General features: G+C 40.1%; 1 protein-coding gene across 1 annotated transcript; it reads right to left on the bottom strand.

Moving 5' to 3' along the window:
- Positions 1 to 4811: 4811 nt before the first annotated feature.
- Positions 4812 to 14393, bottom strand: CHST10 (carbohydrate sulfotransferase 10). The gene is made up of 5 exons (XM_003202583.4): positions 14162 to 14393; positions 11408 to 11505; positions 9327 to 9561; positions 6179 to 6284; positions 4812 to 5615 (listed from the first exon to the last, which is right to left on the bottom strand). The coding sequence occupies exons 1-5, from the start codon at positions 14271 to 14273 to the stop codon at positions 5078 to 5080; spliced, it is 1089 nt and encodes a 362-aa protein (XP_003202631.1). The 5' UTR covers positions 14274 to 14393; the 3' UTR covers positions 4812 to 5077.
- Positions 14394 to 15131: the final 738 nt, after the last annotated feature.

The raw sequence follows: 15131 nt of genomic DNA, 5'->3' as shown, positions 1-15131 counted from the left end.
TCTATTCAATACATAAAGCAGAATGAGAGTAAAATAGGCAGATCTGTAGTTAAGCTTAGCTGTGTGGCAGATTTCAAATCTACTTGATATAAAACCTTACTGGAACTCACTCAAAACATATGAACAAGGATTCCAAATACAGAACAGCAATATTTTTCCTTAAGTATTCCTGACCAACACGTGAAACATTGAATTGGTAGCTCATGCAATCTTGATGTTTCACCATCGCCACAAAGTGATTCATAGCAATTCCCTTATCTCAATTTCCTCTTTGTCTTCTCCAGTGTTACAGAGGATATTTTGTACTTCCTGCAACCTCATCCACCCTTCTGATAAGAATGGCAGGTGTCATGCTATCATGTGTCACATAAAGGCCTCTCAGGACAAGGGAAATAAAACTGAATTAAAAAGACAGACTATGGAGAGGAGGAAGAAAAGGGTCTAGGAGACAAAATGTTCCAAATTCTTAAGTCACAATAGGTTTCTAAATTGTAGCTGTCAAAAGACCCAGTTATTCCACAAAGACTTCCTCCAGCATAACCATATCTTTTCCCTAGATGAGAACCATTTGCTTTGGCATAGCTGGGAGCCTTGGCTGGACTCCCAGCATTAAATAGCTTTCCAGAGGGCATGCAGGTGCTGGATGGTTCATGTATACTCTCCTATCTGCAGATTTGCTTTTGTCCCATGAGGGAAGTCAGGTGGGTGCTGCAGTTCCCAGTGTAGCCTTTAGCCTTATTTTTTAATTACTTCCTTTCCAGGGAAAGCACTTTTTTCCTTGTTGTGACATCAGGCAGACACCAAGAGCAGACGCTTTATGCTTTCATGCTGCCATGTGCACTCTCTTAGGCTGGTGGCTGCTCCTTGGGTGTGCATGTACACGGCACAGGTGGCACATTGCTCCTCTAACACCTCCAGCAAAGATTCCCCATGCTCCTCTCAGCACGGAATCCAGGGCTTTGACATGGCTGCACGCTGCTTCTTTCAGCCTCGTTCATCCACACATTATTTGGGTTTAACAGTCAAGAATTTCTACCAGTGGGGTTTCCTTTTATGCCACAAAGCAAACACACAGCTTTCTTCCCTTTCCCTCCTGCCTGGATTGAAAGGGAAAATGCTGACTTCAGAGCAGTGAGCCCTGAACAACAATCTGCTCCTACAGCAGCCTGTGGCCACCAGCTGCGTACCCACAGGCCTCACACTGCTCGCTTTGCCCTGGTCACGGCAGGCTTTGCTGCTAAGAAGATAACTTAATGGTAAACCCTTCCCCACAGCAGCAACCCAGAAAGGCTGAGGGGAGTTCTGCACCACCCGCAGGCTGCTTCTGACCTCACAGAGGTCTTCTCAAGCATGAGAAGAGGACCCACGCTGACCTCTGCAGCTGGCACGTGACAAGCAATAACTGAGGCAGACCTCCAGGACCCATATCACACGCCATGTTTCCCTTACACCCTTACATTTTAAACAAGCACAGGTAGAATTTACACCTCCTTTCAGGTCTCTTCACATTTCCATGAAGCTTCCGTGTAAACCACAATAAGACCATGAAGCAGAAATATCACTCACCTTTCTCTTTGTTAATCAAGCATCAGGTAGAGACACTGACAAGGCATCTTTAACATATAAGAAAATAAATTTAAGCAATCCCTAAATAATCTTTTTTCTCCGCAAACTGTTTGGAGTGCAGATAAGATCAAAATATGGCTTTCCCAGCCAACAAAATTATTAACAGCACGTGGAAAAAAGTAATGTTACACAGCAGCTGGAACTGTCTGATGGCTTCGTGGAGCTGACAGCAGAGCTGGTGCCTGCAGCAGGGAGCTGCCACCCTCAGTAGCATCCAGGGAAATACTGAAATGACGAAACAACAGGGTTATCTGGGAAAAATCTGTACTTTCAGGGCACTTTTGAGTTGCTACTTCTCATAAAGAACGCTTCCCAAAATAAAAATCTGCATGAATATAATAACTACTGAAAAACATCCTCATGGCCTATGACCAGAAAGCACACCTTGATAATTCACTGTGGGAAGTGCAGAGAAAAGAGGTTAGGCATCACCTGTAAAGATAGTTCACAGGCAAGTAAATTCTGGATCTCCTTTTACTGCAAGAAAGAGGGGTAACAACTCACATTAAAAAACAAAATAACAAAAATATTCTAATTGCTCTCTACAGTGACCTGAAAGGAGGTTGCAGTGAGGTGGGAGGTGACCTCTTTTCCCAGGTAACAGCAACAAGAGAGGGAATGGCCTCATGTTGTACGAGGGAAGGCTCAGGTTGGATATTGGTAAAATCTTTCTTCCCAGGAAGAGTGGTGATGTATTGGCACAGGCTGCCCATGAAGGTGGTGCAGTCACCGTCCCTGGAGGTGTTCAAGAACTGTGTGGATGTGGCACTGAGGGACGTGGTCAGTGGGCATGGAGGGGGTGGGCTGACTGTTGGACTGAGTGATCTGAGAGGTCTTTTCTGATCTTAACGATTCAGTGATTCTATAAAAGTTCAACTCTCCATTGTTCCAGTTAATGTTCCAGTTGGCCAAAGGATTCAAAAGCTGCTGAGAAAAACCAAACCAAAACAAACTACCACCAAACAAACAAACAAAAAACCATCCCCAGAGACAGAGAGAGGCACAAAACAAGAATTAAGTCCAGGAGTTCCCCAAATATGCCACAAATATTATCTGTATTTGCTAGGCAAATGATGTCCTAACGGCCTAATGGAATTTATACACACCACTGAATTTGTAAAAGCCTTGCACAGTGTCCCAATAAGTTAAAATAAAACACAGCCATTTAATTCATTATAACTAGCAAAGCAAGAGCCTCCTTCACAACACAGCATACTCTGCCCACTCTGCCTGCACTGGAACTAATTCCTTTAGTCTCAGGAGCCCAGAAAACTCAACTCAGAAAGCCATTAGAAAAAAAAAAATGCTGTTACTGGAGATTCATGCAGCACTTCCCACCTGGCCATTTTTAAACAATTGATACATGAAGTAATTTACCCGAGACAATAAAACCAGATACATTTGTATCAGTAACTTATGCTTCCAGTGGAAAACAATTCTACTTTCATCTTTATTAGAATTAAACTTTTAAGGCCTGAATTCACTATACATCATTCACACTGTTACATTTTAGATCGGCAGAGAGGTAATCGATCAGCTCATTAGCTCCAAAATGTGTTTAACAATACATTTTGCTAAGCTCCCATATAAAGAAAAACAGAGAAACCTGGAGCTGTTAACATCTTTTTATCGTTTGTTAAGAACTACCAAGTTAGGGCACTGTAACCATTGCTTTTTCTCAAAATAATAATAATAATCCCACCTTTGGAGATTTGCCACCTGGGACTATTCTCTTCTCATGCTGCTCAGTGATCCTCTCTCATTTCAGTGAGACTGTTGGGATCTTTCTGAAACCACATCCAGCTACAACAGGGCTTCCTTTCTGCAGATGGCAGCCCATGTCAGGTTGGCACACCTTTCCTTTTTCACCTTTCATCCTTTTCAGTCCAAGATGCTTCCTTGAGCTGATAGAGAAGCTATGGAAAACATGCTGGGGCTGCACTGAAAAGCAGATTCCATAGCACTGACAGCCAGCAGCATTTCCAGCCAGCAACGTTACACTGATCTGAAAAGTAACCCTTTAGGATCAGGATTTTAGAGCACAGGTTGCATGCTCACTTTGGACAGGCCGATGGCTGCAGTCCGGGTTTGTGGTCTCTCTCCCATGAACTGCAGGATGAGGCGGCAGCTGATGCTTATTGCTGGTGAGCTCAAACATGGGACAACTCCTTATCGGGCAGAATGCAAGCACAGGCAATTATTATGGCTGCATTCATTCAGTTCTGTTTTCTGGTTTTTTTTTGACACACAAAACATGTACAGAAATGTAAGCGAAATTCCTGGCAAGCTGCCACCTCACCTGTTGGTAACACAAATGTTGGACTTTTTAAACTCAGGGCACCGTAGCAGTGAATAAAAACAGAAGGATCCAAATACTGCCTACTTCAGCAGTAGGGGAATAGACTTTCAGAGGGAAACAAACGTTCTGTTCCGCAAGGTACTGAACACTGAGTAAGGCAGGATATAAGAAAAAGGAAGACCATTAACCCAAGTAACTTTAGCAGCTCCTCCATAAGTCAACCTGCTTTTGTGGCTTCTTTATTAATCTTGACTGTTAGAAGACATAACAAAAATGTGTGGCACCTTTGATTTCTGTATGTGCTCTCACAAATACAACTAATTCTTTATTTTAAATTAATTTTCCTTAAAGTTCCCCTAACGGTTTCATATTTCTTCTATGCTCCATTTGATTCTGGTGTTCTCAGATAACTTATATAGCCAGGAGTTAAATAATACCTTGAAAATCAAAGGTAGAATGATGACGCTCAGTAGACCAGTAGTAAGTACAGTAAACACTTGACAAAAGTACAAAGATAACTGGGCTTTAGAACCAGCCCCTTTTTGAACAGTTCTAAAGTTTCTGTCTAATTAGGTTCATTTTGTGACAAACAAAAATGGGATTAGATCAGCATTTCTATTATTATAGCAGCCACATGACAGAAACTAGATGATTTTACTTGTAAAGCATTCAATCAGTCTTTAGTCCTGTACTGGCCTCTAATTTTCAAAGCTCATGGGAGATTGCGTGCCCTTCTCATCGAGCTCACAAACATGTCAGCGTTAACCTGCAGTGAAATTGCCATCTTTATAAATACTTCACAACATTTTTAAATTGCATTCTGCCTGGGAGAAAGAGGAGGAAGACTATCACCCATTTGTTTTTCCTTTTTTTTTTTTCTTTTCCTTTTTCCCTGCAAGGAAGGAAGAGAAGTGGAATCCTGTGTTTTAGATAACTGACTTCATTCCTAACAGATTGCAGTGTCACATATTGAACATACGGTCAGTAAGCAACAACTATAAGCCCCTAACTTTTCATATGACACGTTTCATGGAAGAACGGAGCAACATCAAAAAGCTAGAAAACAAAAAGTCATTCTCATCTCTGTCAGTGTTGCAGCTGGTATTCACGCAGGTTTCAATTAAGACACTTCTCCAGAGCTTATCCCAAGCATCACTTAAGCAAGAAATCTGGCTCCCGATACCCAAAGAGTTTAAAATCACCTTCAAACCGAGCGTAGAGGCGTCTTATGTCTCTCTTGCTGATTCCTGAAAAATACCTCTCTACTTTTGTTTTGTTGTACACTGTTATACCTGGTGGAATCGTGGGGTATGATACCAGACGGTCTATGCCGGCTGCTTTCAAAATATAGGGAGCATCATCCTCCAGGGTTTCATGGTGTCCAATCACACTGTATGTGATTTCGCAGGGGGCACAGAGTTCCACATAGGTTACCCAGTGAATAATGTGATCACCAAACTGGACATCCAGCCATCGGTGATTGGGGTCACCCAGATAGCGCACAAAATCCTCAAACTGCAGCCCTTTGGTCTCCATGCGATTCCTTCTGTACTTACGAATGATGCTGGGAGCAATTTCGTGTCGGTACCAAGGCTCGAAGCGAGGATTGTGCACAAACTTGTCTTTAAATGCAGAAATAAGTCTTTCAAATGGATCTCTAACAATAAAAAACTTGAAGTATAAATTCAGTCTAAACAGAAGAAGGAAAAAAAAAAAAGATTGAATAATTATGAAAATATAAGCAGCACCTAGCAAAGTCTTACAAACTGTATGGAAACTCTGACCACAGAGAGCAATATAAATCTTATGCTACTTGCATAATCTATCAATACTATCATCAGTAGGACTTGAAATACAATGTTTGTATTTTTCATTGTAAGTTTTTGTATACATTACAAAATGTAAGGAGAGCTTCCTCATCCTTCACATTCTATTAGAGTTGGAGAAGCTTAGTTTATCACAATCCAAATAAGCAGGAGATTAAATCCTCTATGATGCTGAAAGCTCTGAATTCAAGATATTTTTAATGTTACGAGGGTAAGCTCAAAATAAAAATAAAATGCACAATCACACAGAAAAAGTAACTCAGTGCAGCTAAATGCAACAGAGGGTTGCAATTTTCAATGTCAAGTGGCTAGAGAAATCATTGCTTCAGCATGAAGTGTTTCAACTGAATGTCTGCTCTCCTGTCTGCTCACCCCACTTCTGACTCCAAGCCTCTGCCACGTCCCCAGGAAGCCATCCATCTCTTACCGCTTTTTAATTTCAGAGTCACTGAAGGAGGACAGACGTGGAAGGCCATTTTTCTCATGATCATGTACAATGCTTTCGGGGATCTCGTCTATGGAAGAATATGCTCCTACAAAAATTGAAAGAGAGCAAGAGAATTTTTCAAGAAGGGGGAAAAAAAAAAAAGCAAAACCAAACATGCTTTTGGCTGACAGCTTTTTGGTTTATCTTCCTGTTTCCCCTGTTTTCAGTGTTTATGGTTACAATGTTTGATGCTGTCAAACGACAAAAGATTCTGACTGTAAAGCTGAAATCTGTCAAAATTCTCATAGAATGGCCTGGGTTGAAAAGGACCACAATGATCATCTAGTTTCCACCCCTTGCTGTGTGCAGGATCACCAACCACCAGACCAGGCTGCCCAGAGCCACATCCAGCCTGGCCTTGAATGCCTCCAGGGATGGGGCATCCACAACCTCCTTGGGCAACCTGTTTCAGGGTGTCACCACCCTCTGTGTGAAAAACTTCCTCCTAATGTCTAACCTAAACCTCTCCTGTCTCACTTTAAGGCCATTCCCCCTTGTCCTATCATTATCCACCCACGTAAACAGTCTTTCCCCTTTCTGTTAATATGCTCCCTTGAAGTACTGGAAGGCCACAATGAGGTCTCCCTGGAGTCTTCTCTTCTCCAAGCTAAACAAGCTCAGTTCTCAACGCTACCTGACACTAAAATCCAAGGCCATGGGGCTTAAAAGCCCTCAGAAATGCACATTAGAAGAATTTCATCAGCAATTATGCTTAAACTTGTAACTTCCCACTTCAGTGTCCCCACTGTCTTTTCCTCTGCCCACACATACAAATAGGGGAAGACTTTGAGGATTAACTCCAGAGAAGGAATCGGCATTTTTTCTGAGTTTCCACCACCAGCAAAAAATAAATGCTGTGGGCTGCTTTTGGAACTGTGTCAACACAAAAGCATCTTGCTGTCAGGATCCATAAAATTCCTTTAATGACTACACTATGCTCAAACAAAAATTCCAATCATAGAATATCGCACAGATTGAAAAGTACTAAAATTAACAACAAAAAGCTTCAGATACTCTTTTCTTTTTTTTTCCAAGGACGTAAACTGACAAGAAAAATTGTCACTAAGTTCTCATGCATTCTTTTTAAGAATCCAATCCTGGAAGTTGTTATGACCTTGAAAAACATGTGGCCCCTTGGACTTCAGGAGTAAGCCTTCACACAAAGCATCATTTCAGAAAGCCAACACACACTGAGAACAGGCTGATGCAAAGCAAGCTCTTTAGGTGAAAGCCTCTATGGCGTTCTCTGTTCCAATATTCCTACCACAGAAGTAATGTAGATAATTAACATTTCAACATAAACCTTAGGAGCAGTCAGAATTGTGGTGAATAATCCACACAACTCAGATTCTCAGTTTTATCATTTTGTGTGTGGGGGGAAATACTTTATTAATTTTAGTTTTCTAATTACACTTTTCGGTACTCTAGGGGAATTCCACATGCACAGTAGATGTCAGATTAGATAACCTAAGAAACTGAATGCTTTCATTGCACCTCAGCTCTGGATGAATACAAGCAGTATCAGAATTAGTTTCCCAACAGTGCCACAGCTGTGTTTCTCCATCCTGAACCTCCACATACCACTTTTAGAAGCAGAGTATTCCTCTCTAAATATCAGTTCCATTTGTAGAAATTACCCAAAGAGACAAAAGTTAGAACAGTGAAAGAGATGGTCTTCATCAGCACATACTTGCGTACTGGCAGCACAAGGCAGAAGAGACCAGTATTTATCCAGACATAATTCTCTATCATTATCCAGCATGCCAGAACTTGGAATCTCAAAGAGAAAGGTTCTCTGCTAGTAAGACATCAGTTATCCTCCACTGAACACAGACAAAAACCCCTGCCAGTCCTGAGCAATTCTTTGCATGTTATCTGTTAAAATCAGGCAAAGGAAGGTAGTTCTAATGCACTCATGTAGTTTCATACTCACTATTTTTTTCAAATGCAGTTTACATAGGCATTTAAGAAACAAGTGTGTACCTCTGTGCACGTGTGTCTTTTCTGGATTTTAAGCTGTGATCCATAGATCAAGAGTGAAACTAATATGCAAGTCTTTGGAAACATACTCCTTAGTACAAAGTTTGCTGAGGGACACAGTTCCTTTGTCAACTTGTGACTGTTTGCTTATTGGTATGTGAACTGTTTCATGCAAGGTCGAGAAAACATAAACAGAAGTGTAGAGCTGGTTGTTCTCAGGGTTCTCATAACAAGAAAGATAGGTTTATAGTATTCAGATATCACCCTGATGAGCTATGTTGCCTGTAAAACCACCGAAGGGCTCCAAGTGACCTAACTATAAATAGAAAAGACACAGCCCTGGTACAAGATGATGTCTTAAGTTAAACAAAGGTGTCTTATATTAAGTATGATCAAACTAAGCACGTGTGCACCCAGAGGTGCTGTGGGAAACCCTGAGGAAATCAGTTATTTGTATTGGCATGCCGTGCTACTGAAAGAGTGTGCTAGGTACAAGTAGACAGAGCTTGCCTCATAGATTGTTAAACATCAGTCCTTTTGCTCCTTCTTTTAGTCTTTTACAGCACACCTTTGTTGATGAAACTCTACCTTTAAGTGCCTCAGAATCTTCTTAACTCATATGATGGCTCAGTGGTTACACATACACACGATTTCACCACCACAGATCTACAGCAGCTGCTGAATTTTAATAAGCTTTCCTCGTGCCTTAAAGAGTGAAGTCATAAGTTGGTGAGTTCAAGATTTTGTACGATCATTTCTTAGGGAATTGTGGTACCTTGTAATTTACTTGTTTCAAACCCTTTAAATCAGTGCCACCCCTTCAAAGATAACAAACCTACCTACCACATGCATATGTGCACTATTATGACTCAAAGAATTTTTGAGTCAAACAATAACAGTACTTATTTTCACAGAAAGAACAGGTTTATTTTCTTTAAAAATAGATCTTCTGAAAGGATTAGAAGCAACTGTGACGAATGAGTAGCTGAAATTAAGTATCAGTGTACTGAAAGGCAGAAAGAATCCATTTTAGTCCTGTCCCAGTTGGATCAATTCTGCTCTTTCCTCCCCCTCAAAGAAACCCACACACCCACAACTGAGTAGATACCATTTAAAACGATCAAGACTTTTTTCCACTGAGTGTTGCCCACTTTTGGCGTCTGACAAAACAGGATCTTGTGCTTGTCACACACAAATATTCGGTCCAAGACGAATTTGGAAACTGCAGTGTGAGAGAGATTTCTCAATGCAGTGTCTCTGCAGACATTCCGGAGAAGCTCAAGTCTTTCCATATGAACCAAGGGATGGCGTAGCAGATTTCCAGTAAAAGCTTTTCCAGTTGGCTTTATAAAATAGAAGGGAGAAAGAAAAAAATAAAGTGCAAATGTTTAGTTTTCAGATCAAATTCTAAACTGTAAAAGTCCCCAAACTGTGCATGATAATGATCCCTACGCTCATGATAACACTGCTAAACATTAATTGAAGAAGTAACAGTTTCCTTCCTGCACTGCTGCTGTATGTATTGGTACATGGCATTCCTCTTATCCAACAATTGATGACCTGTTTAACTTTTCTGAGGCTGAGGAGAGAGCCATGACTACAACCACATCCCTCTGTCTCGTGGTTAATAGGGAGAGAGAAAGAATAAGATTGCTCGATACACAGATGATGAGAAATTTTAATTTTCTGTTGAAAAATCCTCCTCCTTCCACTAAATGTGATTTACACACCTGGATCTGGGAAGGAAAGAGATAACAATGTCCACAGAAAAACAGATTTTACACTGCCAATGCTTTGTTAATAGCAAAGAAAAATTCACTTATAGTTTTGGCACAGCACAGCACATTATGGTGTCAAACTTTTCTTTAGCTTCATAACTTCTTTATTTTAATGCTGTTACCTTTTGCAATAAGCACAATGTTAGAAAGCCATACTGCAAAGTGAAGTACATTGTTCTTATTTTCATAGCTAACTCTCAAGCTTTCACTCTGGAGGGACTTCATTTTTACTCAAGTAAATATAAGAAGCTGAATTTGACCAGGTCCAATGCCACCAAGCATTGTCTTCTGTATCTTTATTCAGATGGTACTTTAGATAGTGCCCAAGCAACATATGAGAAAGGGATGGTTTTACATTTTGTCCCAATTATTCATTCCCTGCTCAAGATGCAATTTGGATGGCCTCACAGATTGCTTATCAAAACAATTCCTGTTGCATGCAACCAGGATTAATATTATTGTTCTGTGGTTCATGCTGTCATCAAGTCAAGAGGGAATAGTTTTGGATCAAGAAACCTTATTATCCTCTTCCATACAAGTAAAGGAAGATATTAAGACTTGCTACATGGAACTGTCAGACTTCCACTGAACAAAGCCTTTCTTCCAAGTACAGTGAAGATAAATTAAATTTCCTTTTTTTTTTTTAAACATAAGGAAAACAAAGTGCCATGCTTATATAGATATCCACATTCCATGCTGCTTTAAAGAAATACTCTAAATGTTAGGTGACTGATTTACCAATGGCAAAAAATTGGCCCTAGCTCTCCATGCAAATGGTCTGAAGTTCACATTTGCATGTGGAATTTTCAGTTTCCTTGAGAATTAGCAAGGAATTTGCTAAGAACTGCATCTGTTCTGCTTTATTTCTGAAAGTACGGAATTGTGCACTTGGAACAACTTCTATTGAATACTATTGTGCTTGTGTTTCACTTTGGACAAATTCTGCAATGTAAAGCACAAAGAGCACAGAAGATGAAAAAAAAAATGGAATCTGACAAAAAGAATCAGAAAGAATCAGAAAGACCAGGCAAAGAACTAAGAGGAATGACAAGACTCAGGCTTGTCAAGAACCATGAACCTGATGATTGTAACACCTAAAACACTACAACAAGTAACCCAAGATGGGCCATTACATAAGAAAGGCTAGCAAAAACTGATTGACCTGATTTGATAAAAGTGGTAGTGCAACTATATTCTCCTAGAAGTGGAAATGCATTAATTTGGACAGATAGAAGGTTATTGTAACAAAGTAGCTTTGGGAAGCTAAAAGGAATTCTGTTGGCTCTATGAAAATGAAAGTCTGAATAATGATTCCTGTCTAGCAGTTCCTTTAACCATGGGAAAGCCTTACATAATCTCTCTTTTCTCCCACTCTTTAATACATTTAAGCTCTTATCTCAATGGTACGCACCTGGAATTCCTTAGTCCAATGTTTTTCCTCTGGCACACGTGCCTCCTCCACTTTTGTCACAGCTGTCAGTATTAATGGCTCTTGTTTGGCACCATAGCCTGAAGAAGGAAAAAGATAAGAGCATTATGGAGGATGGGGGAAAGCAACAATTTCTGCTTTACAGCTAACACAATGGAAAAACATTTTCTGCAATAAGCAGGCAAAACATTAGGATTTGTTTCCAGATGGGAAAGTACTAGAGAAGACATGAGAGGCTATGAATATTTTAAAGAACATACTCTATGGGAATTTTGGATGTAATTTTAATTTAGTTTTCTCAAAGAAACACGACCATTATCTTTCTTGAGGGGGCTTTTTAAAAACAAACTGCATACAAAGAAACAGAGAAATTGAAAATCCAAATGTCAGGAAAAATAATAATGTTTGCACAGGTTTTAAGATCTAATAATATATGATACTTGAATTTTCTTTAGTAGAAGAACAACTGGATGCATACAACAGTACAATACTTTTATTTTTCAATAAACTTCCTGAAAACTGTAATTTAGCAGGCTTCTGCCCTTCCCACATCCATATTAGTAGGTAAGTTTCACCTACTGTAAACTCTTAGACGTTAGCAAAAAAAATAAAAAGAAAGCATTATTAAGGAGCACCTTTATTTTCTTGCTGCTCTCTAAGCAACAGATCTAATCAGCACTAAAGAATGCAAGATCCCTTTATTATTTATTACTGGAACGATGGCTTTTCCTTAGAGACTTCCACAAGGAGAAAAACAAATTCAGTGAATACATTCATTCTTTTTAATTATTTTAGAGCAGCTAATAACCCCAAACAAAATTAAAGTATGTAAGGGAAAAACCTCCTGCATCTTTTTGCAATTTGCATGCTACACGGAACCAGGAAAATAACACAAGTCTGCAGCTTTACATGATGCAGAAAGAAAAAAAAAAAAATTGAAGTTTTCCCTAACCACAATGGGAAAAGAACAGGCTCTCTCCCTCAAAACTTCTTTCTATCCATATTGAATTATTTTCCCCTATATATAGTTCATTCTTTTATGAATAGTCTTTCTTCATCCGCAACCACAATTGTTTATGGTTTAATGCTCAAGAAGACATCAACTGTTTATGCCCCCTTTGCAAGGTAGTACTCCACTGTGCCTATGCTGGATTTAAACAAAAGGCACAGATGGAAAAGCAACCTAAAACTGAAAGGAATGCAACATCCCTAAGTGCCACATCTACGTGTCTCCTGAACGGCTCCAGGGACACTGGCTGCACCACCTCCCTGGGCAGCCTATTCCAACACATTACCACTCTTTCTGAGAAGAAAGTTTTCCTAATATCTAACCTGAAATTCCTCTGGCACATCTGTTGGTTTTTTTTGTTTGCTTTTTTAATTATTATTTTTTAATTTAATAAGAGTTCCTCCAGAATTAGCCACCATGCTTACTTGGGCTTTCTCCTGGTATATTCACATTACTTCCCTTCATCAGTCCCAATACAAACACTGCAAACTCCAACACATACATACTCGTGGCTTTGTAAGACTGAAGCTTAAAAAATTATGGAGCTCCTGCTCAGAGAGCTATCCAAATAGGAAAGAGGATTCAGCACAGAAGAAAAAAAGACAAAAAATGGTAAGGCAAGATAATGAAAAGCAAATAAATGCAGAGGGTGTGCTCTGGTTATTTATTATTTTAAGTACATTTTAGTTCCTCTGACAACTTCTGGTGGAAATAACCACTCATATAATACTTAAGCTCAGAAACAAGAGTTGGCATAACATGAAATACTGGAACATTTAACAACCTTACATAAGGCTGGCACATTTGCAGATATACCAAGGCTCAAAAAAAGCTAAAACTGAGGAAATCTACAAAGTTAGTCTATAGTTTTCACCTGTAAGACTTAAAAGGTACACCTAGCATATTTATCTGCTATCAAGTCAATGATACAAATAGCACTAGTGCTCCTAGTGCTTCAGAAGTTACATATTTTTTGCATATTTTAGGCAGATGCAGGAGTACAGATGTCTTAGAACTGTAGGTTGTGTCATAAGCTCTCTGTAGGACATTTTTTTTTTTTTCCTAACACCAGCTCTTCGGTAGACTTTCTTTAGAAAACTCTCCCATGCTGTGTGGTGTCATCAAATGGCTTAAATTCCCCATCAGTCTAACACCATCTGGGCTACTTATGCTAAGCAAAAGCCTATAAGCTGTTTGTCAGTCGAACAGCAGAGGATAAAGCTGAATGCAAGAAGCAGGGCAGAGGTGGCTAGGCTAAGTGTGCTGTGAAAGAAAACAAGCTTTGCATGAAATCAAGCTATACACAATGCTGCCACAGTTACAAGAGGACAGAAACCGGTATTGTGGGAGCTTTATTTTAGTCATTTTTTAACAGGTAGTTTTGTACACACTATTTTGTACACAAATTCTCCTCTTAGGAGATGAAGATGCTCATGCTGGGTACATCTGAAAAAGCAGACCTCACAAGACAAAATTGCAAAACATGTTTTCTTCTGTTCCTGACCACTAAGGAAAAAGAAAAAAGGATCCGATACAAACTTTGCAGACTTCTACCAAGACAAGCAGGAATTGAGTATCAGCACTGACATTTCTATTTTATTTGTTCTGTTCTCAGACCTACTGAAAAGGAGCGGTAATGTGCTGAGAAGCGTTTTGCACAGGAAGTGCATTTATGTGAATGACTATACCATCTCCTCTTTCCCAGCAAACATTAAACTTGAACTTACCATCTGGATCTTTAAAAGTCAGTGTGATAAACTTGCTGGCAACCATGAACATGAATATCACCCAAAAGCATGCAGCTAGAAGCAGCCACTGGTGGTGCATGTTGTCAGACATGAGCCATATAAAGTTGTTGCTTCCTGTTTGAAAGGGGAAAAATAGGCACGTGAATACTTTTTGTTCCAGTTTAGAAAAATGCTCTCCATAACCAAACTCTAGTTATGTGTATCACAGAATCACCAAGGTTGGAAACGACCTCCAAGTCCAGCCCAACTGTCCACCTACCACCAGTATTTCCCACTGAACAATGTCCCTCAGTACAACACCTAAATGTTTCCTTAACACTTCCAGGGACAGTGACTCCACCACCTTCCTGGGTAGCCCATCCCAGCACCTCATCACTTTTTCAGAGAAGAAATTTCTTCTTATGTCCAGCCTGAACCTCCCCTGGTACAACTTGAGGCCATTCCCTCTCATCCTATCACTAGTTACACAGGAGAAGAGGCCAACCCCCACCTCGCCACAACCTCCCCTTAGGCAACTGTAGAGAGAGATAAGGCCTCCCCTTCTCTTCTCCAGACTGAACAATCCCAGTTCCCCCAGCTGCTCCCCATAAGACTTGTGCTCCAGGACCCCTCACAGCTCTGTTGCCCTTCTCTGAACACACCCCAGGTAAATGTGTCCAGAAAATACATCATATATACAACATAAGAAAAGCAGCAGACTCCTCTCCTTCTATTTGCTGGTAGTATTTTTTTTTTTTTCTCTTCTGTTTTTTCAACTGAAACAACTGCTATCAGCGAGATACTTCTTTCCTCATTCACCCCACCTTGGTCTGACTGCTCATAGATTGCTTTGGGTTGGAAGGAGCCTCAAAAGCCCATCCAGTTCCAAACCCTTGCTGTGAGTTGGGCTGCCGCCCCCCAGATTAGGCTGCCCAGGACCAAACCAGCAAACCTCCCATTTTTTTTTTTT

This window comes from Meleagris gallopavo, chromosome 1, assembly GCF_000146605.3.
Source record: "Meleagris gallopavo isolate NT-WF06-2002-E0010 breed Aviagen turkey brand Nicholas breeding stock chromosome 1, Turkey_5.1, whole genome shotgun sequence".
Classification (NCBI taxonomy): Eukaryota; Metazoa; Chordata; class Aves; order Galliformes; family Phasianidae; genus Meleagris; species Meleagris gallopavo.
This window is presented reverse-complemented; position numbering and strand designations above follow the sequence as displayed.